General features: G+C 42.5%; 1 protein-coding gene across 2 annotated transcripts in view; it reads right to left on the minus strand.

The window, feature by feature from the left end:
- Positions 1–24,485, minus strand: part of Sec24d (SEC24 homolog D, COPII coat complex component) — a 99,545-nt gene that overhangs the window by 44,946 nt on the left and 30,114 nt on the right. For both annotated transcript variants that reach the window (XM_032897373.1, XM_032897372.1), the window contains exons 6-7: positions 23,261–23,372; positions 20,134–20,261 (exon numbers count right to left, since the gene is read on the minus strand). In XM_032897373.1, the coding sequence (XP_032753264.1) occupies positions 20,134–20,261; positions 23,261–23,372 (240 nt within the window). The remainder of the gene's footprint in view (positions 1–20,133; positions 20,262–23,260; positions 23,373–24,485) is intronic.

A 24,485-nucleotide genomic window follows, 5' to 3' on the forward strand; every position in this document is an offset into this window, starting at 1 on the left:
AGCAAAGAATGTTAAAAGCTTTTTAACTGTTTGTGTTTTATTTGGGGGTGACAGGGAAAGAGTTTTTAAATGGCTGGCTGTCTTGTTTAATCTCTCAGGTTGTGTTGAAAACCATCAAGATTTATTCTCCCTCCATGTGTCCACTTGCTGGCTTCACGGTAATGTGCATAACCTCGGAAGAGCTAAGCTGCCTTTTCTTCTATGTTAAATTTTAGTGTCTGTAGAGATGTGTGTGTGTGTGTGTAGAGGTGTGTGTAGGTGTGTGTGTAGAGGTGTATGTGTGTGTAGAGGTGTGTGTGTGTCTGTGCGTGTGTAATTCCTTCTTCCCCAGAGCCAGCTAAGCTGCTCACTTCCCTCACCGAGGGCTTTGTATCACACCTGTCCCAGCAATGTCTTCTAAGTATGCTTTTACCTCTGACCTTTAGTCCACTCCTGCTCACTCGTCCTTCTCTCTCTCTCTCTTTTCTCCCACTATTTTAGTTCTGCCGCCATGTCGTATGAGTTTATCAGCATGTAAGTGACTGGGACACTGAAGAAGGGCAAAGACCAAGATGAACTTGAATCTCCTGTTTTTGGGTTATCAAGAGCATGGCAAATAATAGATGGATACTATTTTTTATTACACTGTTTCCATTGAACAAAATGTGTCTTTTCTGTGTATGTAAAATTATCACTCAAAGTTGGCCAACAGGGTCCTATGGACTGTGCAGCCATCACTGCCTATTGCCAAGTCTCTGTAGCCTAATGGTTAGACCCCCTTGCTCAAGACACGCATACCAAACATGCAGAAACCAAACTGGTGCTAAGAAGAAGCTGCACCCCTCCTAAACAGAGTTCAGTGTTCTGAATGGTGCTCTCCGCGTGCTGCTTGGGGAGAAAAGTAATTGTTAATATTGCCTAGATACAAACCCCAGGACCTACAATAGCGACCAGCCTGCAAGACTGACTAGCACAAGAGTGGCTCAGAGGCTAGGCGAGTCGCTGAGCACTTTTTGCTTAGATTTAAGAACCAATCCATGAGATAGAAACCATACCTGAAACTGCTAAGGTGGCCAGGGTCCTGACACTAGCTAGGTCATCAGCACAGCTACAGTGACTCCCACTAACAAACGCCACACCCATGCATCACAACACTGTCAGCCCGCATCAGAGAAGTCTCTTCCTGTAGTCGGAGGGAGCTGTTAGCACAGAGACCTACAACTGGGCAAAGACTAGAGAGGCTTTGGAGCGCTCAGCCACCCCCAGGTAGATTTGGGATCTCCATTAACCCCTTCCTCCCCCAAGGCTCAGGAATCTCTGTGGAAGAGGAGGTGGGACGATTGTGAGAACCAAAGGTGAAGGGTGACTCCAAGGAGACAGCTTTTTGTCGGTGCTGGTATTGTTGTTGCTGTTATTGTTGTTGTTGTTATTGTTGTTGTTATTGCTGTTTTGTTTTGTTTTTCAGACACAATGGGGCTGATGCACCTATGAGCTCATAGAGACTGGGACAGCACACAGAAGAGCTGCACAGGTTCAAACCAGACACAATCCCAGCTCTGAGAAGGGGAAGTAGACACGAGACATCACTCCTAACCAAGAAGCGATCTGCAACTGATACCTGCTAGAAAAGGGGAAAGAACCCCATTTTCTCCGGTGGAGTGTCACTGGCTCTATTAACCACGTTCTAGGGCAGGCTCCGTGCCCAGGAGCAGGAGGCCAACACAAAAGGAATTCTGTTTTTGATGTGTGCACTTTTTGTTTTAACAGGTTTTTTTTTTTTTTGTATTATTGGGTTTTTTCTTTTTGTTTTTATTTTTGGCTTCTTAATGTTTTGGGTTTATTTTTCGAAAGGGAGAAGTGGGTGAAGAACATGAAATTGGCTGGGAAGAGGGGTAGAGAGGATCTGGGGGAGGAGAAAATTATAATGAAATTATATCGTATGAAAAAGAACATTTTAAATAAATGAAAATCACTCAGCATTAATATGCAGTCATTGATTAAAAACATAATAACTTTGGGCTATTTTTCTACATTCAAGACGAGGGTGTTATAGAGTCAATCAACGACTCCTTGATATCATTGATTCAGGATTGTGAATGTTCCTACTGTAATGATCAGCTTTTTACTCTTTCAGGCAGTGGTGACAGTCTGCCTCGGCCTCTGAGCCACTCTCTGCCTGAGTGGGGCTTCCCACGCCTGGAACAGACAGGTGAGAGACAAGCACGAATGTGCAGCTTCCTTAAGGCCACAGCAGGGCAGAAAGCACACATCACCAAGCGTCACTAACAAAAGCTATTTTTAGCTTAGGAAGGAGATGTAAAACCAGTCACAGATTACATCTTCAGAGCAAATCCAGAGGTGCAAGAGGATGAACCCCTGTGTAGGGAAATCCATCCAAATTTCCCAAGATCTTTAGGCAGTGGGTTTCTGTTTGGGCTTCTGAATTGTTACACACACTGTAAATACAAAGTACAGTCAGAGTAAGAGCACACGCTTGTAATTCTGGCCACAGGGACGCTGTGGGAAGAAGACTCCAAGTTGAGGGTGAGCCTTGACACAGACCATGTGTCAGCAAGACTCTAGGCACGTAAGTTGTGCTGTAGATGGTCTATCCTAGGACGGAGGAGTTACAAAAAGCTGCTAAATCATACCCCCACAGAACCAAAAATGTTAAATTGTTTTATAGGACATGTCCAGTAGGTGGCACTGTGGGACTAAAATTGAAAACAGTTCCCTGAGGGTAATGTCCAAGATAACGTCCCCGCCACTTGTGTAACTTTAGTAACATTTAGCTAAACTTAGAGTGGCTAATACAACATAAAATTAATAAATATAAATTCTATTAAAGTTATCCAAGAGTTTAAAATTATTCTACAACAAATAAAAGACAGATTAATATATATTACATGTACACATTTCATAGAAATTAAAGCAATTATCAAATTTACTAAAATAATAGAAAATCTGCATTTTAAATGTTGCTACTATTTTGCCAACTCCTCCTTAACTCTGCATAGGAAAACAGAGATGCTTGGGACTGAGAGCCACCAGCACAGCAGGCAACATCACCGAGAACCTAAGAGCAAAGTGTATAAAGAGGCCAGCACCCCCACCGCGGCACCCAACCTCCCGCTCTGTACCCCGGCAATCAAGGGACACAGTAACAACAGAGCAGACTGCGCCCAGTGCTGAGTCACGGCTCCGGGCAGCCCTGTGATGGAGGGGAGACGTAGCCAAGAGAAAAGCACAGTAACAATGCTTGCTGATGCTGGTATGGGGCCCAGCCTAAGATTAACCACGCCTAAGATTAGTCACCTCCTGGCCAATGGCATCCAGGATACTGTGCCTGAGTGCCTGCCTGACTCTGCTTATTGCCTGCCTTTGCCTCACTGGACACTTCCCTTAAAACTTTAATTAAAATGTAATTACATAATTCCCTCCCTTTCCTTTCCTCCCACAAACCCCTCCCAGGTTTTCTCCCTCTAAACCTTCCCAACACCCCCTTCATTCTCTCTCAAATTAGTGGTCTCTTTCATTTGATTAATATTTATTAATTATTACAGTGATTAATTATATAATTACATATAATAATATATCAATTTTTATATATCCATGTATGTAAGTATACCTATGAGCATGTGTACACGCATGAACACATATAAACTACTGAGATCATTTAGTTTTGTTTGCGTGTATAAGATTCCAGGGTTGACCACTTGGTATTGGATGACCAAGTACACGGCCCATCTCTGAGAAAGAATACTTCTCTCTGAGAAATGAGAGGGAAGCAGCATCTGTAATATGGCTGGAACAACATGGCTGCCCGAACAGGACCTGAACAATGGCACCACCAATAGACACGCTAACCCAGAAGGGGAGAAACTGCACCAGCGCCACCCCTCCCCTCACCCCAGGCACATTCTTTACATTTAGCCCCAGAGCTCCCCACACACACATACACTTGAGTTCTCTCCCCCACCCCACCCAGTCACCTTTCCCTCTTTTTCAGTATTTATTTCATTCGACAAAATTGGCATGATCTTATATGAGAAGAGTGTGCAAACAACCATGAGGCCGTGTGCTGTTAGTCTCCATCCCAGAAAAGTGGTGGATACCCTGTACATCTGTGAGCGACTTTCCTGAATCTTTGCACCCACATAGTGTGGCAGCCCCTGCCTCCGGCAGCCTCTGAACTCACAGTGACTTGCCTGCCTGAAGAATTTTTTTTTTTTTCTGAGTGATACTAAACATCACTCCTAGTATCTTTTATACACAACTCAAAGATCACATTTACAAGAATTTTTGTAGTTGGCTTTACTGCACCGTTGAAGGAAAAATTGCTCAAACTTGCAAAGAGTTAACTTTCTGAAGTTATAAAATTAAGTTACTGTGCCTTCAGGAGGGAAAGTAAACATCAGCATACAAGCTAAAGAGACGGCTCTGGATGGCCTCTTCAGGTTCTAGATCACAGTACCTGAGTTGATATCCGCTCACAGATAAGGTCACCCCCATTGATTCTTGGGTGTCTCCCCTATCCCAGGTCTGTCACATCCTCTAGCTCCCCCCTCCTCACCCCTCCAGTTGCAGATTTCCATTCATTATCGTAGCCAGCTGCTCATCTCCTGTCCCTCCTCACACCTGATCCTGAGCACCGCCATTCCCCTCCTCATCACCCATCCCCCTCCCTCCAACTCCCTCTTGCGACCATTTTATTCCCCTTCTAAGTGTGATTCCAGCACCCTCACTTGGGCTTCCCTTCTTGTTTAGCTTCTTTGGGTCTGTGGAGTGTATCATGGGTATCCTGTGTTTTACGGCTAATATCCACTCGTGAGTGAGTTCATACCATGCATGTGCTTTGGGGTCTGGGTTACCTCACTCGGGATGATATTCTCAAATTCCATCCATTTGTCTGAAAAATTCATGTCTTTGTTTTTAATAGCTGAACAGTGTTTCACTGTATAGATGTACCACATTATCTTTAACCATTCTTCCCTTGAGGAACATCTGGGTTGTTTCCAGCTTCTGGTTATTATAAATGAGGCTGCTAGGAACATAGTGGAGCACATGTCCTTGTGGTATGGTAGAGCATCTTTTGGGTATATGCCCAGGAGTGGTATAGCTGGGTCCTGAGGTAGAACTACTCCCAATTTTCTGAGAAACCACCAAATTTATTTCCAAAGTGGTTGTATAAGTTTGCACTCATGCCAGCAATGGAGGAGTGTCCCTCTTTCTCCACATCCTTGCCAGCATCTGCTGTCCCTTAGTTTTTGATCTTAGCCATTCCGACTGGTGTGAGGTAGAATCTCAGGGTTGTTTTGATTTGCATTTCCCTGATGACTAAGGACTTTGAACATTTCTTTAGGTGCTTTTCAGCCATTTGAGATTCCTCTGTTGGGAATTCTCTATTTAGCTCTTGGACCCAATTTTTAATTGTGTTATTTGGATTGTTGGTGTCTAAGTTCTTGAGTTCTTTATGAATTTTGGATATTATCCCTCTGTCAGATGTAGGGTTGGTGATGATTCTTTCCCAATCTGTAGGATTGCAGTTTTGTCCTACTGACAGTGTCCTGTTCCTTACAGAAGATTTTCAGTTTCGTGTGGTCCCATTTAATTGTGCCTGAACCATTGATGCTCTGTTCAAGAAGTTGTCTCCTGTACCAAGGAGTTCAAGGTTATTCCCTACTTTTTGTTCTATTCTATTTAGTGTATCTGGTTTTATGTTGAGGTCTTTGATCCACATGGACTTGAGTTTCCTGCAGGATAAATATGGATCTGCTTCAGTGGAGTGACAGGAATACTTAACCCATCCACAAAACTTTCTACCTCAAACCTATCCTGTCTACAAGAAATGCAGGGACAGGGCATGGAGCAGAAACTAAGGGAGGGCTAAGCAATATCCAGCCTGGTTAGAGACCCATACCACGGGCAAGCATCAATCCCTAACACTTAATGATATGCTGTCACGCTTGCAGGCAAGAATCTAGCAAGGCTGTCCTCTAATAGGCTCCACCCAGCAGCTGACTCAGATGGATGCACATGGATGCAGAGACCCACAGCCAAACAGTGGATGTAACTTGAGGACCCTTATGGAAGCATTGTGGGAGGATTGAGGGCCTCAAAGGGCATAGAATTCCACAGGAACACCAGCTGAATCAACTACCCTGGACCCCTGGGGCTCTCCAAGACTGAACTGCCAACCAAATACATACATGGGCTGGACCTGGGCCTCCTGCACATATGTAGCAGATATGCATCTCGGCTTTCATGTGGGTCCCGAACAACTGGGACGGTGGCTATCCCAAAAGCTCTTGCCTGTACATGGGATATGTTCTTCTAGCTGGGCTGCCTAGTCTGGCCTCAGTAGGAGAGGAAGTGCCTAGCCTCTCAGAGACTTGAAGTGCCAGAGGGAGCTTCTACCTTCTCAGAGAAGGGGAGCAGGGAGGGGAAGGATTGTAGAAGGGGGTGACCAGGAGTAGGGGCAGTGATCAGGACATAAGGTGAATTTAAAAAGGAGAGAGAGATGGAGAGATGGCTCTCCTCTGGATTCTGCAGGCAATGCACAAATGCATACCCAGACATACACATACACACATAAATAAAATGAATTATCTGAAAAACGAGTATCAGCACAGTCGGAAACAGTATCAAGTTTCCTGAATGACAGTTGGGGCACAGGACTGGACTATAAAAGATTATATTCCTCAGACACAAAGTGGGCTGCTTGGACTGAGTTAACCTGACAGCTAAGGGATGCATTTGCAAAGATCCACACTGTTCTTCTTGCTGGAACAGCTGTTAGAAACTTCTGGGTTAACTCTGCACAACAAATGCGGTAACAAGAACTCTGTAGTTCAATAGCATCCCTCTGCTTCTCATAGACCTTGGCCAATTATAGTTGAGTTTTTAATCTCTACAGGAGAACTGTAACTTAGAGTTCAAATGCAGGTCATTGGCAAAAGACACGCTTAATTGAAAAGACAACACACAATGTTCCGGGGACACTGAAAGCTTATCTTGGATGCAAACCTCTTGGAATCAAGTGTGTTTCTTCCTTAATAGGATACATGGTATCTATTAGGTATCTCTTCCTCAAACAGAAGTTGAAAGGGTTGAAACAATTGACCTCAGACCAGACTGCCTTTGTGTTTGTCAGAATCCCGAGTCAGGGGAGGTCCCCTTCATGGTCTCACTTTTCCAGTCATGAAAACTTCTCTAAACAACCTCTGTCTGTGCATGGTCTAAGAGAGAGCCATGTGTCAGTCTGGCCTGGCTGAGCACCCATCCAACTTAATCTAAAGCTGACTCCAAGAAATTGTCACGTCCCTATCCTGCTCTGATTTTTCTTCCTTACAGTATTAAATAATCTGACAAGGTTTTACTTCTCTGCTTCAGAACTGAAGCTCTTCCAAGGCAAAATCCTTGCCTCCTCTTCACTAACAAATCTTGTGTCCAGAACACCCTCCGGCCCAGATTGCATGCACACCAACTATTTATTGAATCGAATGAATGACTACTCTGGAATTTTATTTCAAAATGAGATGGTAATCAACCAATTACCCTTCACAAAAGTGGACACTGCTTATAAACTACCAGTCAAATAATAATGTTTACTGTGTGGATCGTGATTCATGATCATCAAAATACTGTTAAAATCGAAGGTGTGATTATATAATAATGAGACTTATTTTATAAAGAGGCATAACTCAAATCAAGTTACCATATGTCTTCACTGTTAGATCAATGGAAAATAACACATTTATTTGAAACTTTTTTTTCAAGCTGCATTTGGAGTGGGAAAAATACAGGACTCTAAGATACATGCAATTCACCTGCTATCAGCATAAATGCGGGTACCTGACCATTCTGCAGTTGTGGACTGGCAGCCCCCTTTCAACAACCCAGCAAAGTATCTTTTGAGAAATGATTTGATGTGGGCATCTAGCCAAGACCCAGTTGAAGGACAGAACTGAAAGTAAGATCTTTAAATGTTGGAAAAAATTATATAAAAAGGTGTGTGACCAGTTTGAAGGCATCTAGACAAAACTGTTTATATTTTTATATAAATCAATAATGGGCTTTAATAATAAAGATGGCTCTTAATTTATATAGAAACATAATAAAAATTGGTACGTATAAGCTAACATAGAATCTCCCTATCTTTTTCCTATAAGAAAGAATGAGGTCATATAATTGAAATTCTTTAGATAAAGAGCTTAGGAAAACCTTTTCTAACTATAAAGGACACAGAAGTATGAAGTGCTGTAAACCAAAAGGAAAATTAAGTCTCATTTCAGCACAGAGGCTGCAATAAGTTTCATTTTATCTCCACAACCCAGTTTAGGGTTAAGGAAATTGATCTTCGGGGTTGATAGGCTCTATGGGATCCGTCCCCACCACAGGCACACTGATAGCTCTTCTATAATGTTGCCATTTCAAGACTGCTTTTTTAAAAAATAAAGTCAATGTTGCCATGAGATAGTTATATGCTCAAATAAAGAATGGCTTGTTTACTCCTGCATCATGGCTACCCGGAAAGTGTCCTCTTTAGGAAATTGCTACATCAGCTCACAAATGAAACTCGTCAAGCTGAAGAGGATAAATGCATGCAGTTCCAGCTAGACGACATTCTGACCAGAGGAACCTGCAGAGAGAAACAGCCAGTGGGCGGAGAGGGGCAAAGAGGCCGAGTAGGCAGGAATTGAGGGCAGTGAGATGTGACAGGAAGAGCAGATGACACTGTAGACCACCCCTCCCCCATCACTGAAAGCATAACACAGAGTGCAACGCCCCCTACTGGAAACTACAGACTTCATCTGATAAAAGCGATGACTGCCGGTTCATCGACGCTAACACACAAGCGTCAGATACATCCGGTTTAGTATTGGGAGAGGTTACGCCTGTGTGGGAACGGGAAGCCATGGGAGACTTCTAGATTTTCATCTTTATTTTGTTGTGAACCTAAATCATTCCTAAAATAATGTACCTGAAACACATACACATGTAAGAAAATTGCTTAACTCTGGACACTGACTAGACACTTGATTTAATGAATTGCGAATGCTTTAGCCATGGTACTGATACCCTGTTTATATACAGTCAAGAGTCCTTATTGCTTTGAAAACAAAAATCAATGACGGCCTTATTTTCCCAAACAAACCATGAGAACTTTAGGTACTCTTTCATAGGTATCTCTTATGACATCCCCCACACGCACACACGTGCACATGTTTAAACACTGCGTGCCTTCAGGAAGTGAGCTGCAGTAGCAGAAACAAATGCTGTGGCATTGGGATAGAGGCAACAGCTAAAACATCTTTACTGCAAAGAAATGCCTTAAGCAACAGCCACCCAGACATCACAGTGCTCTTTCCTGGTCGGGGACTAAAGGCAGGCATGTGTAATGCATCCCCACGTGGTTGTTTTCCAGGAAAACATCCACATGAGAAATGTACTTCACCGATGCAGCCCTCACTTCACGAGAGATACGCACAGCGATCCATTGAGCACATTATCTCAACAGCGAAAACCTTAGCAGGCTACTTGACCTTCGAACTTTAGAGCATCTCCACACATAGGAGACACCGTGTAATGATAACTTTTAAATAGTATATAGAATTAAAATGGTCTTTTAGGACCTGAGAATGTCATAGGGAGAAAACCCAGAATGGCCTGTACTCTTATAAAAGCACTCTAAGGACATTCACCACATGTACAAACACAAACTCACAAACTCAGAGAGGCATGGTGAGGAGGGGTACAGAGGAGAAGGGGGCAGCGGGGGTGGGAAGCTCTCCTGAGGAGGTAACTAAGCTGAGATCTAGAAGGTGAATAGGGTGACAGCAGGCAGGGTAGCTCAGCAGGTAAGGGTGCTTACCACCAAGCCTGAAGTTCTTTGTTCAAGCCCTGTAACACACACAAATAGAGAGAACCAACTTCCAATTCCCAAATTGACCTCTGATCAATACACACCCCCAGCCTCTCTCTAAGTGGGTTATATTTGCTGTTTAGGGAAGGAATCAGTTGTCTGTAAGGGACTGGTCACTGTAAGTTTTATCATACTCCAGTAAATATATGGGCAACACAAACTTGGACTTGGAATTATTTTTTCTTCTTTTCCTCTTTTGTTTTGGGGGAGATCATAAGGGTGAGGGGGTAGACAGGAAGGACTACGATGTGAATGGAATCAGGTTGTATTATGTGGAATTTCCAAAGAATCAATGAAATCATCAAGTCATTTTTTAAAAAGAGAAAGAAATAAAAAATCATAGCAAATGGTGAGGAAGAAGAAGAAGAGGATGAGGAGAAGAAGAGGAGGAGAAAAGGAGGAAGAGGAGGAGGAGAAGAAGAGAAGGAGAAAGAGGAGGAGGTGTAGCTTGATGCCATTATACAGGTGAAGGCAGGTACAGGATAGAACGAGGCCTGTCATTGGACGAGAAGGAAGGATGGGCGGGAGAAAAGTGTTAGAGAGGAGGAGACCAGAGCCAGAGGAGGGGAGAGCAGCCGAGAGAACATGGAGACAGAAGTTAAGATTCCTCTCTGCACATCTACAGGTTGTTATGACTATTCTTAAGGGATGGATGTGTACAGGGCTTTGTGTGTCTAGATGAACAAAATATATCTTATCTAGATGGACAATTATATCTGGTCCAACTTATCAACTGGATCACAGGTTATTGTGTGGTGTGTTCTTTCATGTGGTGGCTTAATTGAGTTCAAGAGAGCGTGTGGTGGAGGGACACACTAGGTTCATCACAGAATTGGGACGTGTGTGCCTGGCATGGTGGCAACCTGCCTTGGGAACTAGATGGGTAGAGAGATTGCTGCCCGGCTCAGAGAGTAGCCATCAGCAGTGTGATATGAGATGGAGCTTAGTGGGTGAGAGGCTTTGTTGACTGAGATGAAAATATCCCGAGATGCCATGTGGCCCTACGTTGCCAGCACTAGTGAGGGATAAAAGAAAACTTTTTATAATTATACTGCAACAGGGAGGAATAGGAGGAGAAGGAAAAGAAGAGGAGGAGGAGGAGGAGGAGGAGGAGGAAGAGGAAGAGGAAGAGGAAGAGGAAGAGGAAGAGGAAGAAGAGAATGAGGACGAAACGAGGATGAGGACGAGGATGAGGAGGAAAGCGAGCATGTGTTGTTAGGGAGCTCCCCTTCAGGTGGCTTGTTTCAGTTCCTCCCAGAGAAACTGGTCTCTTGTCTAACCTCAGGATGTGGAACACAGCACCCCCAGCCACCAGGCTGAAAACCACAAACTTACTTTCCTTGTACATTAAAATACGGCAAGATATTTTTCTTTATTAATTTTTCTGAGATCATCCTTCATCCAACAAAAATGAAAAAGTAAAGAGAATACCTTTGTGATCAAGAAAATTGGCTCAATACATTTTGTTTCTAAACTATAACTTCTACAGAATTCCAAAAAGCTTTGCCCTGACAGATGTGAATTCACCACAGCCTGCTATAGCGTGATGGTGCAGCTCTGTGAAGGGGGTGGCCAAATTCTTTAGCTGCCAGACCTGTTCGCAGCACAGTCACAAGACTGATCCAAAATGCAGAGAGATTAGGATTTGGTTTCAAAGTAACCTTATACAATAAAGGCACCCTAAATGTCTTATCCATCGCTGTTATTTCTATTTCAGGATATGTACTTTTCCAAGTCTTTTCTTTGGTCAACATATGTGAACTATTGCAGGAAAGCTTGGACCATATTATAGCGCATGCCTTTAAGGTCAATTCGGGATTTTGAAACATCTGTTCAAAAGGAATTTAAGTCGCAAGCCTCCTTTAAATTCCGAAAGGAACTAGAGAGACCACAATGTTTTGTAGTAGTTTACTGATAGAACATAGATATTTACGTGTGCCCACATGAATTTCTAATAACATATGAATCACAGAAACATAAGGCAGTGCAGGCTGGGTGCCCAGCAGAGTGGACAAGTGACAGGCTGCAAGTGCTTTCTAGTCCTGCAGCCTGTAACTACCCTGACCCAGAAATGGAGGCCCAAGGTCCCGACAGCAAACCCCAGCAGAGGCCTGCGATCACCCACAGGCTCCTTGCCTGGGTTTTAGCAATTGGTTGCCATATTCTACGGTTTGGGGAATGAAGTCATTTGGGAACACTTCCGTAGACATCCTAAGATTCTTCATAACTGTCTTATTGTCTGTCCTTTCTGGTTAGTCTTTCTCATTAATAAGTGAGAGAATGAGCTAAGTCAGTTCTTACAAATATTGATAAGCTTACTAAAAATACACTTTAATAAGTAGATTCTAATTTTAGATTCTAATTCTAGATTTTTTTTTACTACCCACAGAATTTGTAGGAAGGTAAAGTTATAAACAGACTACAGTCATTTGCAAGTATAAAACAAAGAGGCCAATATATGATACAAACTTACACTTCACTAGCCACACATTTACCAACAGACCCAATTATGAGTAGTTATGCTGAAAAGATTACTTTAGACACCTAAAGATCTATAAACTAACCATAATCCTGCTCTTTAGTTGAACTTTGTGTATGCAACCCCAAGGAGATCCTGTTTGCTCACTGGCGAATTCTGGATTATCTCGGTCTTCAGGGAATATGAAAATCTGGCTTCATACCACGACACAAGTTCATTCATGAACTCAGAGGAACAAAAGGGCCCTCTCTGCCCTTAGTAAGAAAAAGGAATGCCCTTTTCAAAATTAACCAAATAAAACCTCAGCTAACTCCAGCCCAGTGGAGCCTGAAGAACTGTTTCCAACCAGAGTTCCAGCAGCATCGATCCCTGGCCCCGGGACAGAACAGACGTTAAACAGCCTAAACCTGCAGGGCTTCATCATAAAAGAAAAGAGAGACAAGAAAGGGGAGGAAGAGGGTGACATGTGCTTTACAAGCTGGAATTTTCCTGAAAGGAGGATGGATGCACAGGGTCATCCTGACATAAACTATGCTCTAGGGAGATGGAATGTTTTTCCTCTGGTGTATTAAACAGAGTAACTGCTCTGCCAAAATCTGTCACCTCGGGCATGCAGTACTGGCTGGGACTTCAGTGCATGACCATGGCGATCAGTTCCTTCCACGTGGATATAAAGACCTTCCCTGACAGGATACACTGGTGCCAGGTTCATTTCCTTTATCTGGTGACACCACCTGACAGCTCTTGGACATAATTCCTACTGCTTTCCAAGGCTACCATCTTCAAATATAATGAGTTATAACATGAACTCACTCAGAGAAAGGACTAAAAGAGTAATAAACAGTAGACAAGCTTCTTTATTAAACCACATCTCAGATAAAATGTCCCATAAAGTGAGCTCCACAAGCAAGAGTAGATTTATAGACCCTCCTTTCACACTGGGAAAAAAAAAAGCAGCTGTACGTTTGCAAAATTCTCTTGTCCTGGACAAGAGTTGCTGGAGTGTTCTCCCTAGCTCCAAAGTCTAGTTCAGTTCCTAGCATAAAGTAACAAAGATAACAGCAAAGTGTAGAGCAATGGACCAAAGCTCATCACTGCTGGCCAACGAGGAAGCCAAGGACCTTGTTATCATATCCGCTTATGATTTAAAAGTACACACAATCGGCCATAGACCAAATAGAAGCCTGCCATATGGACATCTGGATCAGAATGCAAGTGACTCATTACATATCTACCTAGACGGATGCACAAACTGTAAAGATCTCGTATTTCTTAGAAAAAACATTCAAATGAAATTACTCACAACTGACCTTTTAGAACTTGACACCAAGAGGATTTCCACCTCAGTTTTTAACATACTGCATTAAAAGTAAAAAGATGTAACAAAACTGTAAACATGACCAGTAACTTGACGAGAAAAAAAAAATCCCTCAGGGTTAACTACATTGAACCTAGAAATGAGCCCCACTTAAAACACAGTCTAAAACTTAAGGTTCTGTGGTACGCAGTGTGATAGGTTAGACACGGGTGAGCCAGCCCTGCCCTTGGAAGCAGCCGCCATCTCCAAAGCAAATGCTGGCAGGAACGGTCTCTGATGATGACTGCCTGGCAAGGGTTATTTTTACAGGCTGTCGCTAACACAATGCATACTTTTAAAGGTTTTGTCAAACAACAGAACCGATGATTAAAAAGCCGGGCTCCATAAATTCTTTTGAGAAATGCCAAACCAGAAGATTACTCAGAAAGGCTCTACACAGTGTGGTGATGATGGTCCTGTGAGCCCACACCAAATAAAATCTAACCATTTAGGAAATCCAAAAACAATAAGTCACCTAGTACAGGGGGAACTAATTTTGAATGATATTCATATGGAAAACTGTATTCAAACAATCCATTTTCTTAGGAAAGGTATTTTACTTTAGTCTTTTTATTTTATTTTTATTTTATGTATTGAATGTTTTTGCCTGAATGTTCTAGAGCCAACAGAAGCCAGAAGAGGGCGTCAGACACACTGGAACTAAAGTTTTAGATGGTTGTGAGTAACCATGTTGGTTTTGGGAATCAAACCTGTGATCCTGGAAAACCAGCCAGTGATCTTATCCACTGAGCCATATCTCTACTCCCAAGAAACGTATTTGAAAATTTATTTTCTTGAGGGTTAGGCATGGTGGCTCACATATTTAATCCTAGCACTCAGAAGACAGGTAGATCTCTGTAGGCTAACCTACTCTACATAGTGAGATCCTATCTCAAAAACAAAACAAAACAACAACAACAAACAAACAAATAATAAAACACAAAAACAGCTTTGCCCTTCATTTTTTTCTACCAACTATATTTACTGAGTTTTGGTTTCTAACCTGAACCATTAGACAAGTGGCAGTGATATTCATTGGTATCCAGCAGAGTGAACAGGCAGAGAGCAGAAATTCACTTTTGAACATGTTTCTATGAGAAGCATCTGAGTATGTGACAAGGAATTGAATGGAGCAGGGAGGGGAGGAGGGAGGAGAGGGAAGGAAAGAGGGAAGGAGAGAAGGGGAGGGAAAGAGGGAGGGAAGGAGGGAGGAGAGGGAAGAAGGAAGAAAGGAGGAACGGGGAGCAAGGCAGGGATGGGGAGAGAGAGAGAATATGCGAGAATGAGAGAGTGAGAGAAAGTGAGAATAGATCTTTAAAGAACTTTGGCATCTGACTGACTTAGTTGCTGACCTTTACAGCACACCTAACTCTGCCTTAGTTTCCTCATCTCTAAAATGGGGATAATCACCAGGCTGACTAGCACAGATTTTCAATAGTGTCTCTCCACTGTCAGTGTCTCCTCTCCACATTTAGGTCCAGGCCATGGAGTAGACGTTTCCTCAAAATATGCCCTCCAAGAAAGGCTCCGTAGAGCTTTGGTACCCTTTCACACCCCTATTCTGTTACTTCTGTTTCAATCAGCGAAAATGAACGTGTTTCTCTCGGTAGGCAATTCTTCACCGAGGAGACATCGCCGTAACAGGCATAGTGTCCCTCCTCATCTCTGTCCATTCAAAGCGATCTTCTCTGAAGGAAAGGGCAGAGCTCCTGGCAGCACGAGCCTGCACAGAGGAGGCAGCACTGTTGAACACATCCAGCTGCTCAGTGTACACCATCTACAAACACTGACAGAATATATTCTTATTCTCAAGTCCAGCTTCCCCACAAGTCAGATTTCCAAAGTCAGCAATCAGCATAACCTCAACTGCTTATGGCTTCTGGACCTCGGAGACTTTCCTGGAGCTCAAGTTGGCACAAAAGCCTTGAGGGTGGATAGCATCCTGTTAAAACTATTGACTTAATTTGGGGTAAGGCTTGGATTAATGGCTGAAAGATTTTTTTTCCCAACAACATCCAAAATCTCCTTGAATGTCAGGTTTAGATTTCAGAAGCACATTATTGAATATCACATTATTAATATTAAATTACATTATCAATATTAAGATGGCAACAGGAAGGTTGGGGACTAGGAGTGTGGTTCAGCAGGCAGAATGCTGGACTAGTATGCATGGGGATCTGGGTCTAGCCCCATACCACACTCCTCCCTCAGAAGGTGGAGACAGGAGGATTAGAACAGTGAGATAAGAACCAGTCTACATGAGACACCATCTCAAAACAACAAAAACCTATGGAAACAAACATAAGATATGTAAGGAGACACATGTCATCAGCCTGCCACTGTTGAGTTTTATTCTGTTCCAAGAGCATGTGCATGTCTCTTTGGGTGAGTACATGTCTGTGTATGGTGTAATTATGTGTATGGGAATATATGTATATATGTATACATATATACAAAGAACAGAGGTCAATGCTGGGTATCTTTCTCCATGGCTGTCAACTTATTTTGGGGACAAGGTCTCTTACTAAACCTGAACTCACTAATTCAGCTGGACTGGCTCTCCATCAATACCCTAGGACCACCTCATGTCTCTTCTGCTCAGGTCCTAGAGCAACAGATCTGCACTGCTGTGCCCAGCTTTTACTTAGGGACCAGGGATCAAAACTGAGGTCCTTATGCTTATGAAGTTGCCACTTTACTGACTGAACCCCAAACCCCTTCTAGGGAGTTTTGATCTAAGTCAGCTATCTCAGGAGCAGACTAAGAGTAGTTTTATACATGCCTAGTTAAAAATCAGGCAAATCCATTGCATTGAGCACCGGATACCTAACGAGGACACTGTCAGGGGCTGAAATCCCACGTCCACAATTTTGACACACGACATAACTTCTACCTGCAGTGTTTTCTTACTTTGCATATTCTTAGGGTAGCTTTTATGACATAAACTCATCTTCTGATTATGAAAAGTTACAGGTATCAAAGGCAAAGCAGCAAAAGTCCATCTTCATCAATCCCACCCCCAAGGAGGAATAGAACCATGATTCTTCCAGAAACATTTATGAGATCACGGCGGATCAACATCAGGACTCTTGCTACAAAGGCCGGGTGGTTTTAGAATCAGCGAGAGTCTCACACTGGAACACACTGTGGTAAGGATGTTTCTCTTACTAAGTGGTAACAATGTTTCTCCTCCTACAGGTGTGCCTCCCTGCTGTTAAGGGTAATGCAGCTCTATAAACAGCAGCACGGGACCAGGGCACGACACACTAAGGAAAAGCAGAAACCCTGAGAGCAACACCCAGCTGTGCCAGCGTTAATATAGTCATTTACATACTGACTTTGTCAAGGGATGAATACACATACGTATATGTATATTTTATAAATACGTATATTGTAAGTGTAAAAGGAATCTCAAAAAAATAGGTAAGAGCTGTCTGAAAAGCGGTGGTGGGATGGTAGTGAGGGAAGCGACTCGGATCCTGCTCTGTGACTTCACACTTCATTATCCAAATGTCACCATCTCAGCTAAGTGAAAACTAATGCTATGTATTGCCATAAGGTAAGGACAAACATCAAGTGTATCTGTGTTTGTCCCTAGAGAAAGGGGAGAAAAAAATGAATGGGTCTCAGAAAAGTGGAAATTATATACACCTAGGATGTGTTCATTCTCTTAAAATCTCAATGTAACAAATATTAACACTTATTAATGATGTGCATATGGGTGGTGTAATAACCAGTGTACAGTTTTTAAATTGAATCTAGCTCAAATCACAGAACTTGAAGTGAAGCATAGCTCATCGTTTCTTCTACATTCTCATCCCGATTGCTAACATTACACAGAGACATCGCTGAACCCTAGGGCAGATGTGGATGGAGCACCTGGCAGGTTAGTGCAAGGTGAGCAAAATGATGTAACCGCTTTGGAAAATGGTCTGTGAGTTTCCTATAAAACCACTGAGTGTTACCTTAGGGGGCTGAGATGTATTTGTAGATGTTAGCTTAAGAAAAATGACCATATGTTCATGGAAGGACATGGACAACATGTTCACAGCGCTTTCATTAATGAGGTAGAAAAAGCCCAGATGTCTACCAGTAAAACACTACGTAAGCAGACTGGCATATCTGTATAATGAAATACTTCTCAGAAGCAAAAAGAAAGACTGTTGGTCCGTGAAACGCACAGTGCTGTGAGAGAGAAAACAGTTTCAGGGCGTTTCTGTCCTCTGGAACCTTAGCTGTGGAAGGCACTAGATGAGAAATGCAAGTCTGTCCTAGAAAACATCGGAACAGTGAATACCAAAGAAGGGAGGTGATGGGAAGGGTGGGGAGGGCTGAGGAGCATGAGCTGCTTCTCTAGAGTCACTGTGATGGTTTAGATCTAGGTAGACATTGAGGTTACACAGGTACACGGATTTGCTGAATGTATCCAGCACTGCTAAGTCATGCATTTCTTTGGTTTTTGTTTTAGCCACTCCCAGCAACACGCCTACTCCAAAAAGCTCTGTCTCCTCCAAGGAGGCCACGTTCCCTCATCCTTTCTGAACAGTGTATCAAGCGGGGACCACGCACTCATATACATTACCCAGTATTACCAGGGCACTATATTCAAACCACCACACTCTACTCATTGCCCCCATAAGAAGATACGCATTTCTTAAGCACGAGATCTTGGGTTTGGTCCGCAGACCACAAGAGGAGTATATTAGTAAACTAATTCCGTCTCAGTAAGCTGATATTGGACACTAGTTAATAATGTGTGATGAGTGAAGAATATCAGACATTGACAACTCACCATAAGATGCTTCCAAAAAAAAAAACCACACACACACAAACACACACACACACACACCAGTGTAGACGCGTGACAGGTAACAACCATTAGTGGTGTTTCCACGATGACACGGAATTATTACAGTTTTCTTGTCTTTCCTCCCTTCCATACATTGTTGCAAATACCTACAGCTCACTTTAATTAAGCTCCACATGTTGTACACAGGATCTGTTCGTCAGTACATGGTGGCTTATGTTATCCTTCTCAAGGAGTTTGAATTTTTTCTTTAGAGAATTTTGATGAAGCTGGAGTGATGGCTCAGTGGTTAAGAGCACTGACTGCTCTTGCAGAGGTCCCAGGGTTCTATTCCCAACACCCACAGCAACACACAAACCATCTGTAACTTTTATCACAGGGGATCCGACACCCTCTTCTGACCTCCTCGAGTACTTATAGATGGATCAGACACATATAAACATAAAACAATTTTTAACGAAGTTATAAAGCCTTGTATAGCATTGCTCAGACAGAGACTGGAGAGACCAAGATTGCTCAGTGTGCTTCCTGAGCTGCGCACTGAGCATGGTGCATGTGGATTCTGGGGTTCTAAGGGCAGTCCCAGGCCTCCCTTTGACCCACTCTCCTCAGTTCAGCCCATTCTCAAGAGAAGAGATCCTGCAGCATAGGAAGACCACTGTATGCATGGGAGCCAAGGAAGTCATCTTTCTTCCTTCCCTTGGGTGAGCACCCTCCTCCGCTCCTCCCCTCCTTCCCTCCTCCCCTCCTCCCCTCCTTCCCTTCCTTTGGAAAGAGGAGCCGTTCCCTCCAGCAAAGGATCTTTTCTCTCCTTAGATGCTACTCCTTATAATAGATCAGCCTCCATCTAAGGATCCCTAGTCCAGAGACTGAGGGTCCTTGGAGTGGGGAGTGGGATCTCTAACTTGTAGCACAGCTAATGGAATAGAATGGGTCAGGCCAAGGGGCCGCACTCCTGTGATCAGTCACATCAAGGCCTCACTTGCCATGAGGAACAGAATTCTGTCAGTCCAGATATCATGATCAAGTACCCCAGCAACCCTAGTGCTTGATCAATATTAACAGCAACCTGTAACCACAGATTTTAAATATGAGCCGCTTTTCTAATTTGCTTTACTACTAAACTATATATCGGGTATATCCCTACAAACAATTATACATATAGATTTATCTCTGCTGTGTTTCTAACATTTAGTTTATGAGCATTTTGGCACAGTAACGATTGAAGCAGATGTATTAAGATCAAGGACTTCTCCCAACAGAACACCTCCATGGCAGGGCCCTGAAATGGGCATAAGGCCTCCCAGACAGTCCGTGGTTTGTCACCACACAACATTCCCCTAGATAACACTTTTTGGGTACTCTATCATGGTGGATCAAAATATGACTCAGAGCATCATGATTAGGATCCAGGGCATTATGTGATACTGCTCATAAGATTTACAGATGAATTGTATGGCTAGCTACTTCTGACATACACATTTAAGCCACTTTCCCGGGGTTTGGAATAATGTGTAATAAAAACCTGTCAAGACACATTTTGGAGTAGGCAGGTAAATTACTGAATCTGTTTTACTTGTTCTTACCTCGTTTGATGGAATGTCAGCAAAGGGTTTGATGACGGCTGCTAGTGGGATCTGGGCTTGCTTGGCCATGTCTGACGTGCATGGGAAGCAGTAGGTGGTACAGCGAATGTAGCGGGGGCTTGAGTGGCCTGGATCATTCAAAATCACACAGACGAATCTTGGTTAGAATAAATATCTGCTCTAAGATACTTCAACAAAAGCACATCTGAACAATTCATTCTTATCTATACAGTTTTCTTCTTCTTTTTTTTTTTTTTCTAAAAAAGTGTAATGTTGTAACATTCTGTGATCTACATTCCAGGGACATGCAGAAGACTACCAAGCTTTACTAGAGAGATAGGAAAGAAATGTTTTATTACTATTATTATTTTCCATAAGCTGGGCTTCAGTGTGGTTCAAATACAGACTTAAGAGGGTTTATGGAAGACACAAAACAAAGTCATAAAGAGGTGAAAGAATACAGTTTTCGGTTCACGGTCATTTTTTCTCTTAAGATTTAGTTTTAGTTTTGTTTCTGGAAGTGTTTGTCTGGTGGGGGTTGTGGGGGTGAATATCTATACAGGTGCCCATGAAGGCTGGAAGAGGGCACTAGAGCCCCAGGAGCCAGAGTTACAGGCTGCTGTGAGCTGCCTAACATGGGTGCTAGGAACTGAACCTGGGTGCTGTGGAAGAACAGTTGGTGCTCTTAACTGCTGAGCCATCTTTCCGGCTCCAACAATCACCTCTTCCTTCCCACTTCTGCTAAGACATCTGCCATGGGCATGCAATTATCTGTAGACCATCTCATACCATCAAGTGAGACTTTGTCAAATATAATTGCAATTTGTTTCACTTTTTCTTAACTTTGTAAATTGAATTTATATATTAAAATTCTGCTTGTAATAGAAATGTTACTTTTTAAATCATCATAATCACTTTTCAATATACATTAGATTTTCTGACCAAATACCTGTATTGTATGGCACACAGGAGAATTGAAATAATATCCATGAAGAATATTTCAGTCATCAAAATAATTTTGGGTTTTTCCTCAAAAAGATAGCATCATTAACAAATTGTGTTAGGAAAACTGGTAATCCTGATCACCCTGGATACAAATCAGTTTCCAATGGATTAAAGATTTCATCATTAAAACCTAAACTCTGGAACTAGTAAAACAAAGAGTAGGGAGAACATGTCAGGATATGGGTTCAGGTAAGGAAGAGTAGAGAGTGCACATCAGGATCTAGGCTCAGACAAGCAAGAATAGGGAGAACATGTCAGGATTTGGGCTCAGGTAAGGAAGTGTAAGGAGAACACATCAGGATCTACGCTCAGGTAAGGAAGAGTAGAGAGTGCACATCAGGATCTAGGCTCAGACAAGCAAGAATAGGGAGAACATGTCAGGATATGGGTTCAGGTAAGGAAGTGTAAGGAGAACACATCAGGATCTACGCTCAGGTAAGGAAGAGTAGAGAGGACATGTCAGGATTTAGGCTCCAGTGAGGACCTTCCAAATAGAACTCCAGTCACCCAGGAAATAGGACCAATTATCAACAAGGGTGACTTCATAAAATTAAAAAGCTTCTCTACAGCAAAGGAAACTGTTAATCAACTGAAGAGAAAGCAGCCTACAGATTGGGAAAAATCTTGCCAGCTACACATGTGGCAGAGGATTACTGCATAATATATAAGAACTCAACCACAGATACCAATAAAACAAACAACTATATTAAAAAAGTGAGCTATGGAACTGAACAAATATTTCTCAGGAGAAGAAAAATGGCTAAGAAATATTTTTACAAGCACTCATCATCCTTGGCCGTCAGAAAAATGCAAATTGAAACTACTTTGAGGTCTCGTCTTAATTCAATCAGAATGGCTAAGAGTTAAAGACAAAACAAAACAAAACCATACAGTCACAAATTCTGGTGAGGATGTGGGGAAAGGGGAACCCTTGGGCACTGTCGGTGGGAGAGCAAGCTGGCACAGCTACTATGGAAATCAATATGGCTGTCCCCTGGCCCAGCTATCCTACCCAATGGACGATATCCTACTACAGAGAAGCACACGCATCCACGTTCATAGCTGCTCTATTCACAACAGCCAGGACATGGAAACAGAGTAAACGCCTCCAACTCATCAATAGATAATAAAATATGATATCTATGAATGTCATACAGAATTAATTATGAAATCTGTAAATAAATGGATACAACTGGAAAACACACTGTCATCTGAAGTAACCCAGATCCATGAAGATGAACATCAGAGGTTCTCACTCATCTATGGATCTCGGTGTCAAATCTTTAGATTGCCTACTTAACTTGGGGTACCTGTTAGACTCCAGGGAACTAGAAAGTAAACACTGGTGGGGAGGGGGTTATTATCCCGGTTAATTTTTTGGTCTCCATCAGATTGCCTGTAGGCAAGGCTGCAGGGCATTTTCTTGACTGATGATTGATGCGGAAGAGACCAGTTCACTGATACAGTGCCATCCCCGGGCAGATCACCCTGGGTGGTTATAACCAAGCAGGCTGAGCAAGAGAATGTGGAGTAAGCCAGTTCCTCTACAGTCTCTGCTTTCCTTCCTGCTTTGAATTCCCTCAATGATGTACTGTGAAATGAAAGTGCAAGCCAGGTAAACCCGTTCGTTCTCAAATTGGTTGGTCACAGGCTTTATCATAGCAACAGCAAGCAAACTAAGATAGTGAAGAAAGACCGAGGGAGAGTCACAAAGAACCAAATGTTAGGAGAATTGTTGAAAACAGTATCCTCATGTATCCTCATGCTACAACAGGTGATCTGGCTGGTTGTCAGAATTTAGCCCCTCTTTTCCACTCATGATGCCAGCAGGGTACCTACCCAAAGTCAACTCTAGTAGGGGACTGATTACCTTAAACTATAAATCACAATTTGAATTAAAACAAGCAAATATATTGTATTGTATACCACTCCGAGTTCTCTGGACTATTACAGCAGAGAATATAATTCTACTGACCGAACCTTTTGGATTCTTGGAGGACTAATAGGGAAATAGTCTATTCTCTCTATAAGAGCATTGATGACTGCAGTCAGGGTATTTTGTTGTTTGTTTTTTTAAACAGTAAGACATCCATTCCCCCCAAAAGTGACTGAAAATAAATACCTTGATCTTGAATCATACACTCGGTGGTGACCAGTGGAGGCACCTGGCCCCTGGTGTTGGTGGTATAGACCTGTCCGCCTCTGGTGGCCCTGTCATTCTCGATCACTTGAATCTGACAAACAAGATGTTAAGAAGGAATTAAACTTAGGAACAACTCTTCCTGAAAGCAATTAAAAGAGACAATGGCTTGTCCCTTCCTCCTCCTCCCTCTTAGGAGAAAGAAGAACCAAGAAAGGGGCAGGGGGAACAAAGAGAAAGAGAGAAGTGGGGAGCAGAAATGAGGAAGAGAGAGGAGGTCTTTAAAAAATCCTTTGATTTTCCTCAGACAAATCAATCTAGCCTGTCTTCAGTCTTATCTTCATTTACTTTCACAATTTTAGACCAAAATTTATCAAATATCCAAAGTCTATTCTGTAATACTCTCACCTCAGACTCCGATCTTTCAGAGATCCTTATTCTACTGTGTCTTATCTTATTTATCATAACCATGGATGGGCATTTGAAAAATACCTCAGAGAGAAAAGAAATTTGAAACTTTTTTTAAAAAGAAACTACATTTTGCAATCAAAAGAAAATTCTAAAAATCATAAATCAAAAATTACTAACTAGAAAAGAAATCATATATAATGTGAGTTAAAGCTGCCTACCTTGTACTGAGAATCCATCTTATTCCTAGTCTTGCCTCTCAAGTCCCCCTGCCCCACCCGTGCAGGGAATATAAGGTTTGGGGTGCAGATTTAGAAATCTTCAGGAGCAAAGGTCCCTAAATGTTGCCATCTAACATAGAAACATATTTATTTCTCTACTAATAATATTTGCTGGTGAAGACTAGAACAGATTTCTTTCTAATTTTTTTCTTTTTGTTATAACTGTCTAGGGTAAAAAAAAAGGGCGAGCAAAATTGAGTAGAATGAATACTTCTTGGGGTACCAAGAGTAACCCCAGGGACTGTCTTCCTCCATCTCCTTTTCCGCTCCAGATTCTCACTTTCTTCAGAAAAGGAGTGGGGGAGGGGAAGAAAACAACAGCAGAGAACCTGGGAATAAGAAGGCGGAGATGGAGAGCACGTAGTCTGCAATAAAAATTAAAAGATACACAGTTTCCCACTGTTAAAATGAATGCCAACTTTGAACCAACTCTGAAGTGTTCTCTTCTGCTCCAGCCTCAACCAGCACAGATGGTGCCGGTATCATGGGTTCCAAGAATATTGGCAACCGACCAAGCC

The sequence above is a fragment of the Rattus rattus genome, chromosome 3 (assembly GCF_011064425.1).
Source record: "Rattus rattus isolate New Zealand chromosome 3, Rrattus_CSIRO_v1, whole genome shotgun sequence".
In the NCBI taxonomy this organism is placed as follows: domain Eukaryota; kingdom Metazoa; phylum Chordata; class Mammalia; order Rodentia; family Muridae; genus Rattus; species Rattus rattus.